Source organism: Schistocerca gregaria, chromosome 1 (genome assembly GCF_023897955.1).
Source record: "Schistocerca gregaria isolate iqSchGreg1 chromosome 1, iqSchGreg1.2, whole genome shotgun sequence".
NCBI classification, from domain to species: Eukaryota; Metazoa; Arthropoda; class Insecta; order Orthoptera; family Acrididae; genus Schistocerca; species Schistocerca gregaria.
The window spans coordinates 955440207-955459847 of record NC_064920.1 but is presented as its reverse complement, the minus strand read 5'-3'; the positions used below and the strand labels follow the sequence as shown (position 1 = coordinate 955459847).

Here is a 19641-nt window from a genome sequence, read left to right as displayed (position 1 = left end):
CAGATACCGTAACAGCTGGACTACATTTACCAAATAAAAAACATATGCCTCAACCCAGGATCGAACCATCGATCTCTTGCATGCTAACACAAAACTCTATCCAGTGCACTAACTATACAGCACAACTAATATGTGCCGACAGAGGTAGTTACTATACATGTGGTTACAGTGTTGCCAGACTGTCACTCTTTAATGTCCTATTGCTGCTGAATGTACTCACCAGACGAAATTTTGAGACGGACATTTATTTATCACTGGCATGTGAGGAGTCGTGCTGCAAAGCCCGAGTACACGAATTTTGCTTCACCCTGTATATACTGAAACACAAAGAGCATGTATGGGAAGAATTAAAGCTTGAGGCAGGAAGAAGTGTAAGTTACAGATTCTCTACATTTAACCAAAAATGGAAATGGACATCCAGTAATTTTTCTTAAATCGTCTAAGGAAGTCATTTGTAAATTGTGGAGGAATTCACAGAAGATTCGCTAGGGAGAATTTGATTTGCAATTAGTAACTGAGAGGGTGATGCACTACAGTGGGGAAAGTTGCAGCAAATTTTACATTTTAGTGAGTTTGAGACATAATTTAAAAATATGTATTGGTCAGAATGAGCTTAGTGTAACTTAAGATTAGAGCTGCTTTCATCCACTCCTTACCACCAGAAGTGTGAGTGTTACTGACAGTGTGTGGCATGTAAACAAATCAAAGTATTTAGATGAGCCAGTAAGGGAAGATCATTAATTGGAAGTGGTTACCAGAGATTTGACGGCTGTGGGTTTTTTTGGTTCATGCCTCTCAGCGAATGAGGTCGAATGTACGTGTACAGCTTTGTAACACTAGACTATTGGTCTAGGTTAATGAAGTTAATCCAATAAGGTATACCACTACTCAAACAATGATAAGAAGTCTCAGAGACAGAGGGTTACTTTCAATTCAGTGATGGATGAAGTAGATGACAGTGAAATTTTGTATCTGTTTTGACCTAATAAATTCCACATAATTTCATCAATGCACGTACTCATCAGAGAAAGTATCCCAAATCAAATAACAGTCCACTCCTGGTTGAAAAAACCAGAAAGGATGCCAGGAAAACGGAAATTCAAGAAAATCTGTTAGCAGATGCAGCAGCCACGAGTATGAGGAGGAATCCAAAATTTTCGGGACTGCTGCTACCATCTGGAGGCAAGAGCTGCATATCTGATGAGTCAGTGTGCTGAGTGGCATTCAGCAGGGAGGAGGTGTGTGTCCACAGTGATTTCGTAATACTCTGTGTTTGGTGTGGCGATTTTACGATGTATCTGCGAACAGAACAGTGTGTGTGTATCAAATTCTGTTCAAATCTTGGGAAAAGTGCTACAGAGACCCTTGCAATGATGGAACAAGTGTTTGGGGGACAGAGCATGAGCCGTACACATGTGTTTGGATGGCATGCTCGGTTTAGGGCCAGCCGTAAGGACGTTGAAAATGATGATCACACTGGAAGGCCTGTTAGCCGCACAACACCAGTCATTGTTGCCAGACTTCAACAATTGATTCGTGTGCATCGACGTCTAACCATTCAAGAACTTGCTGATGAAATGGGTATTAGTTATGAGACATGTCAACGAATGTTGACTGATGAATTGGGCATGCATCGTGTCCGCGCAAAATTTGTGCCAAGGATCTTGACCTCCAATCAGAAGGCACAGCATGTTGAAGTATGCACAGACCTTTGTCAGACCGCATCTGATGATCCAACATTCTTGTCACGGGTTAGCGCCGGCAACGAGAGCTGGATTTATGGTTATGACCCAGAGACAAAGCAACAATCGTCCCAGTGGAAGAGCCCAGGCTCTCCAAACCCAAGAAAGCGAGACAGGTGAAGAGTATGATCATTGTTTTCTTTGATGCAAAGGGAATTGTGCACAAAGAATTCTTCCCACCCAACCAAACAATGAATTCCGCATACTACTGGGACATTTTGCGACGGCCCGAAATTTGTCATCAAGGGAACTGGCTGCTGCATCACGACAACACACCCTGTCACACGTCCTTGCTCACCAGGACATTTTTGACAAAACATAACATGGCGGTTGTACCCCACCCGTCATACTCGCCAGATTTGGCACCTTACGACTTCGCGCTATTCCCAAAACTGAAACTCAAGTTGATAGGCTGTCGATTCAACGTTCTAGAACGGATTCAAGAAGCATCGCTGGTGGTGAATAACACCCTTAAAGAACAGGACTTCCAAAAACGTTTGACCAGTGGCAGAAGTGCTGGGACCGGTATTCATGTGCAGATGGGAACTACTTCGAGGGTGATGGTGACAATTAGTCCAAAGGTAAGGATTTCAACAGATGGCAGCACCTGTCTCGAAAATTTTGGATAGTCTCTTGTATGTCTAGTGGTCAGTGACATGTAGTGTGTGTGTGTGTGTGTGTGTGTGTGTGTGTGTGTTTGTGTGTTTGTGTTTGTGTTTGTGTGTATGTGTTAAACTGGCAGGAGAGTTCCCAAATGCTATCTAAACGTCACCGGTATGTGAAACCAAGAGTCCCATTCCGTTAATTAACACAATATGTTCGCCAGCTTGTAACACTTAAACTCTTCTTATGCCAATCATTACATTAATGTGTGTGAATTCTCAAGGCGATTCTCATAATCTATCCAGTGTTCATTCCAAAATGAAACCAAAATAAGTTCAAGTTCAAGCTGCATGTCATTGGATGCTCATGATATGTTAAAGCTCCAGCCATCTCTTAGAGTTCAGCCATCTCTTAGAGTCTAAGTCCTATGTGACTTAGAAATTTTTATAAGTACAAACAAATGTTAAAGTATTCACTTGGCAGCTTGCCACCCAAACTCAATTATTTTCACCAGCCTGAAACTTCATTATTGGCTCACCTGCATGTTACCTTAGGACTGATCCATACAGACTGACTTCCAGATGCAGAATGACCTGGTGCCATCAAAATCCATAACATACGTATAATTAAATTTACAGAAAATGGACAACCATTTGAAAAACAAGTTACAAATTTGATAAGTGGCTTAAATAAAAGCTCCTTTTCTTCCAGTTCCATTAAGACTGAAGATATTATTCTGTATACAATAGTTTAAGCACAATTAATTAAAACATAAATTTTCTGCATACATGCATTTGACAAATAACAAGGAAATAGTTGTTGATACATGTAAAACAATAAAGTTGGCCTGTTCAATAGATGCATCCTTTTACACACTATCTATTGGTGCTATCCAATATTACAAACAATTTAGCACTTTTGAATTACAAGTTTTTTTAATACTTGCTAAATTAACTTTTAATTAAATTAGAACTCAATTAATAATCTAGACATATGGTTAGGTGGTGGAGACATAGGGGATGCCAGTTCATTTGTTGCACAAATGTGGGGAATTCAATGATTTAACACACTTACATAACTGAAAAGATATAAAACACAATAACTTAATAAATGAAAACATATAAATGTGTGGCTTTCACCCAATATACTGTTTGTTAAGATCACATGAAGTGCTAAGCAATTTTTAATGTTCTAAGGGTATTTTTGTAAGAATATTCATTTCTGTGACTAACGTCTATAGCTTTAATTATATTTGTAATGTCAATGTCTCAACTGATGCATTGTAGTGCCACAAGTATATGGTATTATTGTATTTATATTATAATGAAATATCACTTCACCGTTCCTTGGTAAAACCGAACTTCCATTCCCCTAACTTGCTGGTCAAGGTGGCCGCTCTGGCCTTGCGGCAAATCCCGGCTACCCATCTCCCACCCACCCACATGCTCTTACTTCAGTCAATACTTAGACTCCAGTGATTTCAACAATTTTAAGTATCAACCATGGACCTTGCCGTTGGTGGGGAGGCTTGCGTGCCTCAACGATACAGATAGCTGTACCGTAGGTGCAACCACAACGGAGGGGTATCTGTTGAGAGGCCAGACAAACGTGTGGTTCCTGAAGAGGCGCAGCAGCCTTTTCAGTAGTTGCAGGGACAACAGTCTGGATGATTGACTGATCTGGCCTTGTAACAATAATCAAAACGGCCTTGCTGTGCTGGTACTGCGAACGGCTGAAAGCAAGGGGAAACTATGGCCCTAATTTTTCCCGAGGGCATGCAGCTTTATTGTATGATTAAATGATGATGGCGTCCTCTTGGGTAAAATATTCCGGAGGTAAAATAGTCCCCCATTCGGATCTCTGGGCGGGGACTACTCAAGAGGATGTCGTTATCAGGAGAAAGAAAACTGGCGTTCTACGGATCAGAGCGTGGAATGTCAGATCCCTTAATCGGGCAGGTAGGTTAGAAAATTTAAAAAGGGAAATGGATAGGTTAGAGTTAGATATAGTGGGAATTAGTGAAGTTCGGTGGCAGGAGGAACAAGACTTCTGGTCAGGTGACTACAGGGTTATAAACACAAAATCAAATAGGGGTAATGCAGGAGTAGGTTTAATAATGAATAGGAAAATAGGAATGCGGGTAAGCTACTACAAACAGCATAGTGAAAGCATTATTGTGGCCAAGATAGATATGAAGCCCACACCTACTACAGTAGTACAAGTTTATATGCCAACTAGCTCTGCAGATGACGAAGAAATTGAAGAAATGTATGATGAAATAAAAGAAATTATTCAGATAGTGAAGGGAGATGAAAATTTAATAGTCATGGGTGATTGGAATTCGGTAGTAGGAAAAGGGAGAGAAGGAAACGTAGTAGGTGAATATGGACTGAGGCAAAGAAATGAAAGAGGAAGCCGCCTGGTAGAATTTTGCACAGAGCACCACTTAATCATAGGTAACAATTGGTTCAAGAATCATGAAAGAAGGTTGTATACATGGAAGAACTCTGGAGATACTAAAAGGTATCAGATAGATTATATAATGGCAAGACAGAGATTTAGGAACCAGGTTTTAAACTGCAAGACATTTCCAGGGGCAGATGTGGACTCTGACCACAGTCTATTGGTTATGACCTGTAGATTAAAATAGAAGAAAATGCAAAAAGGTGGAAATTTAAGGAGATGGGACATGGATAAACTAAAAGAACCAGAGGTTGTACAGAGTTTCAGGGAGAGCATAAGGGACCAATTGACAGGAATGGGGGAAAGAAATACAGTAGAAGAAGAATGGGTAGCTTTGAGGGATGAAGTAGTGATGGCAGCAGAGGATCAAGTAGGTAAAAAGACAAGGGCTAGTAGAAATCCTTGGTTAACAGAAGAAATATTGAATTTAATTGATGAAAGGAGAAAATATAAAAATGGAGTAAATGAAGGAGGTAAAAAGGAATACAAACGTCTCAAAAATGAGATCGACAGGAAGTGCAAAATGGCTAAGCAGGGATGACTAGAGGACAAATGTAAGTATGTAGAGGCTTTTCTCACTAGGGATAAGATAGATACTGCCTACAGGAAAATTAAAGAGACCTTTGGAGATAAGGGAACCACTTGTATGAACATCAAGAGCTCAGATGGAAATCCAGTTCTAAGCAAAGAAGAGAAAGTAGAAAGGTGGAAGGAGTATATAGAGGGTCTATACAAATGCGATGTACTTGAGGACAGTATTATGGAATTGGAAGAGAATGTAGATGAAGATGAAATGGGAGATACGATACTGCGTGAAGAGTTTGACAGAGCACTGAAAGACCTGAGTCGAAACAAGGCCCCCGGAGTAGACAGCATTCCATTGGAACTACTGACGGCCTTGGGAGAGCCAGTCCTGACAAAACTCTACCATCTGGTGAGCAAGATGTGTGAGACAGGCGAAATACCCTCAGACCTCAAGAAGAATATAATAATTCCAATCCCAAAGAAAGCAGGTGTTGACAGATGTGAAAATTACTGAACTATCAGTTTAATACCGAACTATCAGTTTAATATGTCACAGCTGCAAAATACTAAGGCGAATTCTTTACAGATGAATGGAAAAACTAGTAGAAGCTGACCTCGGGGAAGATCAGTTTGAATTCCGTAGAAATGTTGGAACACGTGAGGCAATACTGACCCTACAACTTATATTGAAAGCTAGATTAAGGAAGGGCAAACCTACGTTTCTAGCATTTGTAGACTTAGAGAAAGCTTTTGACAATGTTGACTGGAATACTCTCTTTCAAATTTTGAAGGTGGCAGGGGTAAAATACAGGGAGCGAAAGGCTATTTACAATTTGTACAGAAACCAGATGGCAGTTATAAGAGTCGGGGGACATGAAAGGGAAGCAGTAGTTTGGAAGGGAGTGAGACAGGGTTGTTGTCTCTTCCCAATGTTATTCAATCTGTATATTGAGCAAGCAGTCAAGGAAACAAAAGAGTAGTTATTGAAATCCATGGAGAAGAAATAAAAAAATTGAGGTTTGCCAATGACATTGTAATTCTGTCAGAGACAGCAAAGGACTTGGAAGAGCAGTTGAATGGAATGGATAGTGTCTTGAAAGGAGGATATAAAATGAACACCAACAAAAGCAAAACGAGGATAATGGAATGTAGTCGAATTAAGTAGGGTGATGCTGAAGGAATTAGATTAGGAAGTGAGACACTTAAAGTAGTAAAGGAGTTTTGCTATTTGGGGAACAAAATAACTGATGATGGTCGAAGTAGAGAGGATATAAAATGTAAACTGTCAATGGCAAGGAAAGCGTTTCTGAAGAAGAGAAATTTGTTAACATTGAGTATAGATTTAAGTGTCAGGAAGTCATTTCTGAAAGTATTTGTATGGAGTGTAGCCATGTATGGAAGTGAAACATGGACGATAAATAGTTTGGACAAGAAGAGAATAGAAGCTTTCGAAATGTGGTGCTACAGAAGAATGCTGAAGATTAAATGGGTAGATCACATAACTAATGAGGAAGTATTGAATAGGATTAGGGAGAAGAGACGTTTGTGGCACAACTTGACCAGAAGAAGGGATCGGTTGGTAGGACCTGTTCTGAGGCATCAAGGGATCACCAATTTAGTATTGGAGGGCAGCGTAGAGGGTAAAAATCGTAGAGGGTAAAAATCGTAGAGGGTAAAAATCGTAGAGGGTAAAAATCGTAGAGGGTAAAAATCGTAGAGGGTAAAAATCGTAGAGGGAAACCAAGAGATGACTACACTAAGCAGATTCAGAAGGATGTGGGTTGCAGTGGGTACTGGGAGATGAAGAAGCTTGCACAGGATAGAATAGCATGGAGAGCTACATCAAACCAGTCTCAGGACTGAAGACCACAACAACAACAAGTGGTTGATAACTTGCCAGCATTTATGTTTTGTTACAGCAGGCAACATTTACTTTTGTTGTTGTTATATTTATTTCTTTCATTTTATTAAACTTCTGTTGGATTGATTATCTAATTGTTGATGGTGCGTTCAATATTTCTTCTGTTGCAGTGTGCTGATTCATTTTTGTTTGTGTATACATTTCTTCCACTACGATTTATATTGGCATTGTGGTCTGTCATTAGCCGGCCAGTCAGAGGATGTTTTGGGTACGTATAATTTTTTTTTCTTTTTTTTCCCTTTTGAATTGTATTGAGTAGGTCTAAACTTGCAGGAGTCACTCACATCATAGAAAAGCTGTTATGAGCAGTCTAATTTCACTGTTTTTTGAACTGTATAAACATGGTAATAGCTATACTTTTGTACACTGGCATCAGAACTGCATTAAAAACTATGGAAAATCATAATAATGCATTATTTGTTTTAGTGTTAATGTAGCAGTGAAAAATATCTCAGTGGCAAACAACTATAAAGTGTGTTAAGGTAACACGATACAAGTGTTAAGTAGCCGATAGGTTTCCAAGAAGAACTAACATTTTAGCTTAGCCTTTGAATCTATGTTCATATGCGGAACACTTTCTCCCCACCCTCCTCCTGTACTCCTTGCTCCCACCCTCCATCTCCCTCTACCCCTCCCTCATCCTCTTCCTTCCCCCACCTCACACACACATACACAAACCACACTTGGAGAGAGAGTGTGTGTGTGTGTGTGTGTGTGTGTGTGTGTGTGTGTGTGTGTGTGTCGCAAGTATATGGTAAGATTGTATTTATGCACATGAGCTCTGATGATGTGAGAAGTTCAGAGGCAGAGCTATATTGTTAAACTTCTTCTTTTGATTCCTGTAGCTACTTAACATTGGCACTGTTTGGTGATCGGAATGGGAAAGGACAATTGTAGTTTGTTCCTACCCAGTATATTTTCATATTCAATTAGCACTGAAAAAAAATTAGTGTACGCACAATCTTTCTCTCAGGATTTGATTGTAAGTATGAAAGCCTAAATATCACATTCAGCTTCATTTCTATGTGCTTTTCAATTACTGTACTCAGTGAGTATCTTTACTCCTTTTATTCTCTCTCTCTCTCTCTCTCTCTCTCTTGTAGCACATTACACAGAAGTTATCATCACTTCCTATTGAACAAATATGCTGTTCTTAGTAAAAAAAAAAAATACAAGCAAAATTCTGCTTGTTAAACAAAGGTTCAAGTGTGGCATTACTAGGCATAAATACAAATTGGAGGGTGAAAATAAAAATTACTTAGCAAATGTTATTTTGTAGCAGATTGTATCCAAATGAGTGACTTTTACCTGTGGTAGTTTCAAATAGCTTTAATATATGTACACAGATGTTCAGATGTTGACTCAGTAACCAATTTTTGGTTGCTGTATTGGTATTGGACAAAATTGATATCCTGGCAATGCCTTATTTGGAAAGAGTAGGTGTATAATAATGTGTTTGTAAAATAAAATAAATATGCACCTCTGCATGAACACAGCAGTGTGTCAGGGTGCTTGTAAGTTATGCTTAGGTGCCTTCATCAGCTGTCAGGTAAGTGAAAGGTCCCTGGAAGATACATGCTGCATATGGAATTGTAGGACTCAGTTGCGGGTTCATTTAAAGAACTGCATATGTGCGTGGGACTTTCAGCCTGTAAGGTAGCTGCTTGGGAGTAACTGAATTGATATATGTTGAAATGTGTTGACCTGTATTGTTTTTCGTTTGCTACCAACCTAACCTCCCTGGTTGCACAGTGTTTAATGCAGACAGTGTGTCAACAATTAAGATGTTTTTGACGTCTATGAAACTCAACATTTCAGTCATTGTTAACTCTGTTTCTTTCTTCTGGTTTCATAGATGTACCATATTTACCTGAGTATAAGTTGACCCCCATTTTTTCTTGAAGTTTCTTGAGAAAAATTTACTTTTAACATGTTTTGACTCATCGAATGACAAACTGTTTTATTGGCATAAAATATCTGCCTAAACAGGTAATGTTATATCTATTCTAAATTTATTGATCATCTGCAGTTTGAAAATACATTGAGAAATAAAATAAACAAAAAGAAATGATTTACATTAATTTTTGGCTATTTTATTTTCTACATTTTTCGCTTACCAACCCTGTTGTCTGTGGTATCATTATCATCATCCTAACAGCAGAGCTGTGAAATTTATATCTTTGTTGTCATACATATTTGCTGTTTGTTCCAAATAGGTTGTGATTTCTGAGGTTTGTGGATACTGCAGGACCTGAGAACACAGGTGTTTTTATCCAAATACGTATCGTATTTCACTTCTGTGCCGATGTGAGAATGTTACTATGTCTCTTGCTTCCAAACATATCATCTGCCCACTGACCCTTTACTGACTACATAGGACTGGCAGCTGACACACCGCCTTTCATTCCAGTCGTGTCCCAGTGAGCATTGACAACATTGCAGCACAGACCACATAAGTATGTCATTGGCCTCTGTCTAGGCTTTTACCATCTCCTGTAGAAACAATTACCAGTGTTGAGTATTTGTGCAATTTTGAAGACATTTCAATTCCAACTACAAATGAATTCAGGCAAACTGCAGTTTAAACACGGTAGATGTTCCTAAAGGCCAAAATAAATGGTATGGATATCAATAGTTGGCAATGAGACAGTAGTTGCTGCCTGCTCACCACTCCCCTCCCCACACTCATCTTCTTCGCAGCTAGGTTGATACCACTGTTTCTCCTCCAACCTTACCTAGTGTTGCACTTGAGCAACTGTGAGACACAAACTGCAATATCTTCTAGTTTGCAAGTTATATGTAACAGCAGCAACTTATACATAAATAAAAGATTACAACCATGATTTGGTTCAACTCTTGACTTTCACTCATCCCACCATCTAGTGGCGTCTGTTAACAGCATCCAAATTTCTCATTTGCAACCCACAAAGTAAATCATTACAGTCTCTTGTAATCATATAAAATGCCAATCTGGGTTCAGAATAAAATACTGCTTTTTGAGGGACAACGTTTCCACTTTTGAATGTTACCTTTACTTGAAAATCAGGATTACTGTAATGTTTGTACACAATACCCATACATGTATGAGAACATTTATTGAAAATCTATTCACATACAACAAGAATTTGTAAGATGACAGATTTAGTGCTATTTTCTCCTGTGTTTCACAAAACTATCAGAATTTAAGCAGAGAAATAGATTGTTCTGGTGATTAGTTCATAGATTCTCATGCATCCCTTGCACTAGCACTTCATGAGTCAAATGTCATGTGACAGTTCTAACAATGTTGACAGTGTATCGAGTGTTTTGTCACATCGGGCGAATCATGAGCCTGTTTGAAAGTGAGTATCGTTTGCCCCTTACAAATTTTTCAAAATAAATCTGCATGTGACCTCAGTAGCCAAAGCTTCATCCACAAATATAAAGACGATCCCTATAAACACTAGTAAACAATGTAAAAATGTTAACCTCAGCAGCACTATTTTAATCTGCGATTAGAAGACAACCGTGTATTTTTTGATAATGAATTTGGGAAAAAATCTAATTCTCTAATCGGGTAAATACGGTAGTTACCCTAAACATAATGTTGGCTGCTAACTAACATTGGCAGCAGCTAAAGACCAAACAGTACTGTTTGATGTCATTTTATTTCTGTCATTTCAGGTGCTCTTATCTGCTGCATTGCGAGAGTCTTTCTGGGCAACCCAAAGAGTTTTCATTTTGCTTCTACTTCCACTTTAAATACCTTGTCAGTTCTCTCTTTAGTGTTGTCAAGTATGAGAATATATGGCTATGAATGAAAAAGGGCCCAGTAATGTGCTAGTCAAGGTTTATTTGCTACAAATTCAAAAACTGTGCTCCGCAGATTTTGTAATTGTTTAGTTGGATGGGAAAAGGAAGATAACCTTGAGAAGCCTTCAGTCAGTGAATCATTCTGTTGCCTTATGTGAAAATGCCTCTACTTTATGATAGAAACAATTGTCTATTGCTGCAAACTCAAATAGTGCTAAAAGAAAAGAACCAATTTTAGGCAGAGAACTGTTATTGTTTTCCCAGAACCCAAAACAACTGGATGGTGACAGACTTCTGAATATTAGAATGATGATCTATTGTATGTGAGAACTCTGCATGAGAAATATTGCCAGTTAAGTAATTTATTTTTCAGATGTGATATTATGGTGCATATAAAAGTGTAGGTTTTCATGGACAGAGTCTATTTCAGTAAAATCGTTCTTGAAGTGTGACTGCATATTATAACATTACCAGTGTTTCTGCTATTATTGCAAGCAGCCTTCATCAGGGTGGATACTTTTGGTATATTTATTAAGTGTAACTGGATCCTACAGGATCATACAAAGCTTTTTGAATCAGTTTTCTGAATTTTCATTTTTTCCCTCCACAAATTCTCTTTCTTTAGTCTGTTTTGTTCACTTTTTATTCATAGTTTCATTCTGCGCCTGTCCTGTACAAATTTCTGTCTATGGAATTAATCTGGGCTGTTTCTAGATATTTTTTGACGTGTTGAATCAAAGGTATAGTTTTCAGTTGTTCCAAGTGTGTCAAAATTTTGTGGGGAAGTCTTGTTGTTGAACGTCTGTGGATGTGTCCATAGAATTTTAATCTTCTTTTTTGGATATCTGCCATGGGGTTGGATAATTTTTGTACTGTTTTTCAGGATTGTAGTCTTTAACCAACTTCTGATTTGTTTGGGCCCCAGTTTGTATGGTGTCAGGAACCTTAATTACACTTTTGCTTTCTTCTTTTAGGGTGTTTTTCATGTCATCTTTTATGTGAAACCTTGAGGGTTTCACTGGCATGCAGGGCTTCTGGTTTAATAACTGTAGTAGTGTCTGATTGTAGAGGTGTATATCACACTCATTGAAAAAACAAATGTGGAGATAATCTCTAAAATTATCACATAGTCATTGTATATCATATGTGCTAAAACAACTTAGAAAGAGGAAAAGTAGCTATACATGAAATTAAAAGACAAATGAGCTAAAAGAAAAGCGCAATGGGATATTACTTTTCGACCACTTACAAAACAACTTGGGTGAGACTTTTTGTTGTAGATGTGAGTTCTGTAGACTCTGTTGGGTGAATTTACTTGTGTATTTTTGGAGAGAAGTTTTTAAGACAACTTATGGTCAGTTCATTTTGAAAGGCTTGAAAGCATACAAGTTGGATATTATCTTTTTGTAGCTTTAGTTACGAGGGCTATTCAGAAAGTAGGGAACGTTTTGGCATTAGAAAAAAAACTAAGTACAAGAAGTACATTTTGTTATACACGTCTGAAAGACCGTCATTGTAAAATTCTGCCGCCTGAGAGACTTGTGGCAGCCTAGCTTTTGAGTGACAATTTCAATCAACAAAGTCCGTGAAACTTGTGGAAAATAAAGCGAAAGCTCCGTTATTGTGAAGCGATGGTTTTCACAAATAGTTTCATGAACTTTAACAACAAGATCGTCAGTCACAATGCTCGTGCGCCACTCTTCTCTTCATCATGAATGTTGGTTTGGCCATTTTTAAACCGAACGCACAATTTCTGGACAGAACATTCACTCATTATGTTGTTTCCGTACACTTTGCACAGTTCACGATAAATTTTTATAGGTTTTAGGTTTTTTGCCAACAAAAACCATATCACAGACTGTGTTTCACAACTGGAGGAATTTTCAATTGCAGCACACATGTCAAATTCGAATATCGAAAAAACCAGATGCCCAGAGATGTTCCCGCTTCACTGATGGATTCCGACTGAGCTGCTGAGCACATACATACCAAAATATACGCGATTGGCACACACATAGAGGCGTCAGTTGGAAACGTTCCCTACTTTCTGAATAGCCTTCGTATATGGGTTTCCTAAAGTTACTGAAAGAGGAGGTGTGTGATTAGAATAATTGACTCATATTCAAGAGGCGGTGCTTCAAATCCATGCACAACCATCCAGAGTTAGGTTTTTTGTTATTTCCCTAAATGCTGAGACTTAAAAATGGATTAAAAACAGTGCTGGCTGCAATAAAATATTTATTTGCAATGGTTGCCAGTTTCAATCAAAATTTGACCATCTCCAGACTGTTTATAATGAAATATAAATGATAAATGGCTTTAGAGGGAGTCTGGTAATAGTAGTAACATATAAAATACATGGTCTATAACATAAATTGAAAGAGGAAATTGTGCCCATGAGGTAGGTGATGGCGGTGAACGAATGTGAGCTACTAAGGACAACAACGTAGTTGTTGCTTAAATATGCAGTGCTCTTCCCATTTCATACTGAATTACACTAGTGATAACCAGTCAGGCATACAGGATGTAAAACAGTTGTTACAGTGAGATACATAAAGAACAGTTACACAAAAGATAGTAACAAATGGAGCAATTAGGTTCATTTTCTATAAAGTGATGTATCTATTTGCTTAATTTGTTATTAGCTTTTGTATAACTATTCTGTATGCACCTTATTGTTTTATGTCATGTGTGTCTCTTTGGTTATCGCTGACATAATTCGATATTTAGTGGACGTAGCTACATTACTCTCTTTGGCAGTTGATGTTAGTGGAATCACAAAAGCTGCTCCATTCATTCACCATCATCACATATCATCGTTGGTACAATTTCTTCTTTTAATTTTTGTTGTATATCATATATTTTGTATGTTACTACTATTATCAGATTTCCCTTTAAATCCATTCTGTACCTACATTTCAGTATAAATGGTCTGAAGATGGGCACATTCTGACTGAAACGAGTAACCATTACAAATAAATATTTTATTGAAGTCAGGGCTTTTTTAAAATCCATTCTTAAAACGTTTCAGCTGGAGTGCTGTTTTTCTGCATGAGAAATGTTCTCAAAAATTAATGCTGGGATGGTTCCTTTGAAAGGTCACATCCAATTTCCATCCCCATCCTTGAAACAATTGGGGCTCATGCTCCATCTCTAATGAACTCAATGTTGACATGATGTTAAATTCTAATATCCTTCCTCCCTTCCTTCTTTATCCAATAATTTTGAATTTTAATTTCGTTTTCCCACTTTTGGGTGACATTTTCAGAATAGTGGAAGGAGGAGTGAAGGAAGATAGTTGCTGCCCTGTTGAACTCTGGTTTTGATCAGGAAAATTTCAGATATTTAGCCCATGAATTTCACCATAGAACTTGTGTTGGTGAGTGAATTAGGTTCGCAGATTTCGGATCAACTCCTTATTCTTTGAGGATGAAAAAAGAGATTTTAAAGTAGCTGGGTGTCTGGACATACTATATTTAGATTGGGAGACAAGACAGAGAGAGAGAGGGTTATTGAATCTCGTTGCTGGGAATATTGCACTTTAATGTCAGATCATTGTTTACCAGTTTACCAGTATAGACACTGTAAATATTTTACAGGGGTGTCTTACACCAGATATGTATGACCTCGTGTGACATTGCCTGATGACCACTTATTTAAAGTGGAAAGTTTGATGAACACAGATGGTGTAGCAGTGAGACCTGTTCACGAAAGCTTTTCAGGAGGTGACGGGTCTCTGCTCCCTTGCGTATGAAATGCAGTGAGTGGTTGACATGGTTGTCATTTGCCACATGTTATAAATGAATGTTGCACTTTCCACCACTGTGTAAACAACAACATGACATAATACAGTTCACAATGGAAATGTAATGTATGATGTGCTATCTGTCCTGGATACTGAGGTCTGTATGACTGGAAACCTGGACACAGAATGATTAGGAGGAAGGCAACAAGCACAGACAGATACCTGAACACTGTTATCTCATCACAACCCAAAACACAATAATTCAGTGGTACACATATTAACAATGAGGGTTCACCAAATCTGCAATTCTGACAGCCTGGTGGGTTAACTTTGCAAGCTACAAATCATGTCCAGGGTAAATGGCTGTAGCAAGAGTACCACAAAGAAAGCTGTGGTAACAAGGGAAAAATAAGGAATGTTTAAGAAGAATCAGCATGGTACATCGCTCACCTACCGTATGGATGAAGCATTAGAAGTAGGATGGGCAGGCTACTACACCAAGGGGGTATCAAGCCCATCCAGAGGAGAAAAAAAAGGGGGAGGGAGAGAGAGGGAGAGAGAGAGAGAGAGAGAGAGAGAGAGAGAGAGAGAGAGAGAGAGAGAGAGGGGGGGGGGGGGGGGGGCGGTGGCAGAGGACTTCGCGAGTTTCGCTAACGGTGTTACAGACTCCCTATCTGTGCAAGGTGTATATGAGTTTAGCTATGATAGTTAGTGAGTTAGTTAGTTAGTTTGTGGACTGTGAATGAGTGTATATAGGTGAAATACACGCATTGCGAAGCAGGAGTGATCCACACAGCTTGATCCGCATACTAAATCAATGGTGGCAGAACATGAAGACACTCTGGTTTCCCTTCAAATGAACAAACAAGAACATAAAGACCTGTTATGTAAATTTTATACTAAAGCTAGTTGACATGTGAACAGTATTTCCAATCATATGAATTTTGTGAAACCTCATGCCAGGCAGCTTGTCGAAATAACTTTACTCTAGGCATCACAATGCTTGAAAATTTGGAATTAAATTTTGAAACATATATGAAAGAGTACTACAAACAGCATAGTGAACGCATTATTGTGGTCAAGATAGATACGAAGCCCACACCTACTACAGTAGTACAAGTTTATATGCCAACTAGCTCTGCAGATGATGAAGAAATTGAAGAAATGTACGATGAAATAAAAGAAATTGTTCAGATAGTGAAGGGAGACGAAAATTTAATAGTAATGGGTGACTGGAATTCGAGTGTAGGAAAAGGGAGAGAAGGAAACATAGTAGGTGAATATGGATTGGGGCTAAGAAATGAAAGAGGAAGCCGCCTAGTAGAATTTTGCACAGAGCACAACTTAATCATAGCTAACACTTGATCATCATGAAAGAAGGCTGTATACGTGGAAGAACCCTGGAGATACTAAAAGGTATCAGATAGATTATATAATGGTAAGACAGAGATTTAGGAACCAGGTTTTAAGTTGTAAGACATTTCCAGGGGCAGATGTGGACTCGGACCACAATCTATTGGTTATGACCTGTAGATTAAAGCTGAAGAAACTGCAAAAATGTGGGAAATTAAGGAGATGGGACCTGGATAAACTGAAAGAACCAGAGGTTGTACAGAGTTTCAGGGAGAGCATAAGGGGGCAATTGACAGGAATAGGGGAAAGAAATACAGTAGAAGAAGAATGGGTAGCTCTAAGGAATGAAGTAGTGAAGGCAGCAGAGGATAAAGTAGGTAAAAAGACGAGGACTAGTAGAAATCCTTGGGTAACAGAAGAAATATTGAATTTAATTGATGAAAGGAGAAAATATAAAAATGCAGTAAATGAAGCAGGCAAAAAGGAATACAGACGTCTCAAAAATGAGATCGACAGGAAGTGCAAAATGGCTAAACAGGGATGGCTAGAGGACAAATGTAAGGATGTAGAAGCTTATCTCACTAGGGGTAAGATAGATACTGCCTACAGGAAAATTAAAGAGACCTTTGGAGAGAAGAGAACCACGTGTATGAATATCAAGAGCTCAGATGGCAATCCAGTTCTAAGCAAAGAAGGGAAGGCAGAAAGGTGGAAGGAGTTTATAGAAGGTTTATACAAGGGTGATGTACTTGAGGACAATATGATGGAAATGGAAGAGGATGTAGATGAAGACGAAATGGGAGATACGATACTGCGTGAAGAGTTTGACAGAGCACTGAAAGACCTGTGTCGAAACAAGGCCCCCGGAGTAGACAACATTCCATTAGAACTACTGACGGCCTTGGGAGAGCCAGTCATGACAAAACTCTACCAGCTGGTGAGCAAGATGTATGAGACAGGCGAAATACCCTCAGACTTCAAGAAGAATATAATAATTCCAATCCCAAAGAAAGCAGGTGCTGACAGATGTGAAAATTACCGAACTATCAGTTTAATAAGTCACAGCTGCAAAATACTAACGCGAATTCTTTACAGACGAATGGAAAAACTGGTAGATGCGGACCTCGGGGAGGATCAGTTTGGATTCCGTCGAAATGTTGGAACACGTGAGGCAATACTGACCTTACGACTTATCTTAGAAGATAGATTAAGAAAAGGCAAACCTACGTTTCTAGCATTTGTAGACTTAGAGAAAGCTTTTGACAATGTTGACTGGAATACTCTTTTTCAAATTCTAAAGGTGGCAGGGGTAAAATACAGGGAGCGAAAGGCTATTTACAATTTGTACAGAAACCAGATGGCAGTCATAAAAGTCGAGGGGCATGAAAGGGAAGCAGTGGTTGGGAAAGGAGTGAGACAGGGTTGTAGCCTATCCCCGATGTTATTCAATCTGTATATTGAGCAAGCAGTAAAGGAAACAAAAGAAAAATTTGGAGTAGGTATTAAAATTCATGGAGAAGAAGTAAAAAGTTTGAGGTTCGCCGATGACATTGTAATTCTGTCAGAGACCGCAAAGGACTTGGAAGAGCAGTTGAACGGAATGGACAGTGTCTTGAAAGGAGGATATAAGATGAACATCAACAAAAGCAAAACGAGGATAATGGAATGTAGTCAAATTAAATCGGGTGATGCTGAGGGAATTCGATTAGGAAATGAGACACTTCAAGTAGTAAAGGAGTTTTGCTATTTAGGAAGTAAATTAACTGATGATGGTCGAAGTAGAGTGGATATAAAATGTAGACTGGCAATGGCAAGGAAAGCGTTTCAGAAGAAGAGAAATTTGTTAACATCGAATATAGATTTATGTATCAGGAAGTCGTTTCTGAAAGTATTTGTTTGGAGTGTAGCCATGTATGGAAGTGAAACATGGACGATAACTAGTTTGGACAAGAAGAGAATAGAAGCTTTCGAATTGTGGTGCTACAGAAGAATACTGAAGATAAGGTGGATAGATCACGTAACTAATGAGGAGGTATTGAATAGGATTGGGGAGAAGAGAAGTTTGTGGCACAACTTGACTAGAAGAAGGGATCGGTTGGTAGGACATGTTTTGAGGCATCAAGGGATCACAAATTTAGCGTTGGAGGCCACCGTGAAGGGTAAAAATCGTAGAGGGAGACCGCGAGATGAGTACACTAAGCAGATTCAGAAGGATGTAGGTTGCAGTAGGTACTGGGAGATGAAGCAGCTTGCACAGGATAGAGTAGCATGGAGAGCTGCATCAAACCAGTCTCAGGACTGAAGACAACAACAACAACATGAAAGACAGTATCCAGAAGCAACAGGAAAGCTTTGTATGTACTAATTACATCAAAACAACTTATGTGAAAAGGTGTATTTGATAAAACACCTAATTCTGAAAAAAGTAAACTTGCTGTGCTGAAATGCAAGGAGACCAATCCTAAGGGATTTCAGGCTTTAGATCATACATTTTGTCCAAGGAATGTTATTTTAGATTATATTGAAGAAGAAGCTCAAATTGAGACTCTTATTATTTCATGTATAAAATGACATGCAGTGTCTGGTGACCAAGCTTATTTTAAGAAACTTGTTGAAAGTAACTTGCTGAAAGCAACCACAAGAAAAAGACATCATGTGATGAATGTTCTGAGTGCCATTTTGACTGAATTTATACGTGAAATATTTGCCACATTGTTTGGGTTTATTGTAACCACCAACAGATAGTGTCAGCAGTGAACTAATTTTGTCACTGCATTACTGTTGTTGCCGATAGGAGGTGTAATATTAAAGAATGCAATCATGAGATATGCACACTACTTTCTTTTGAGCAGCAAAAATTCAGATTTTTAAAAGTTATTTGTGAAATACCTGTCTTGTTTCTTTCTTCAAAGAGATTGAGGAAACAGTAGTAGTTAATGAAGCAGTTATAAACTACAGGATGTAACATGCTAGTAACAGAAAGATTCAGAGTCTTTTAAATTTATATGTGTAATCATTTATTTACTTTAAGAAAGCATATTCTAGTGTACCAAAAACAGATGCTACATTTTTAGGTTCCTAGCCATTATACTGTTTGGAAGTGGGGCATTTTTTAAAAATATTGTACTGATTGTGGGAAGGAAGAGGGGGACACTACATACATTATGGGTAGAGATTGTAGTATATTCCAGTGCAGTCTAGTAGGTGGTACAGATATGTTTAGAGTGATCTTGTAGCATGTGGGAACCTCCACTGCAGTCTGTGTCAATAACACCTTGGAATATGATTATGAGTAGTAAAGCACTTTGGTGTTCGAACTAATCTTTGAGTTGATGGCTGCTTTGCATTACTTCTCTGTCTAGATTACCATGAAGCTTATCTGTCATCTAACATTTACTAAGTATTTTCAAACAGTGGAAAATCTGGGATGGAATAATGACAACATTATCAGTTTGAAGGATGGCATTTCTCCACCACACTGTGTATAAAATCTTTTA

The 19641-nt window shown here is 38.5% G+C and overlaps 1 protein-coding gene across 1 annotated transcript in view; it reads left to right on the top strand.

The window, feature by feature from the left end:
- The window catches only part of LOC126276197 (protein TAPT1 homolog), a 148324-nt gene that overhangs the window by 24613 nt on the left and 104070 nt on the right, over positions 1 to 19641 (top strand). Inside the window, exon 3 of the mRNA XM_049977256.1 lies at positions 7365 to 7462. Coding sequence (XP_049833213.1) covers positions 7365 to 7462 — 98 coding nt within the window. The remainder of the gene's footprint in view (positions 1 to 7364; positions 7463 to 19641) is intronic.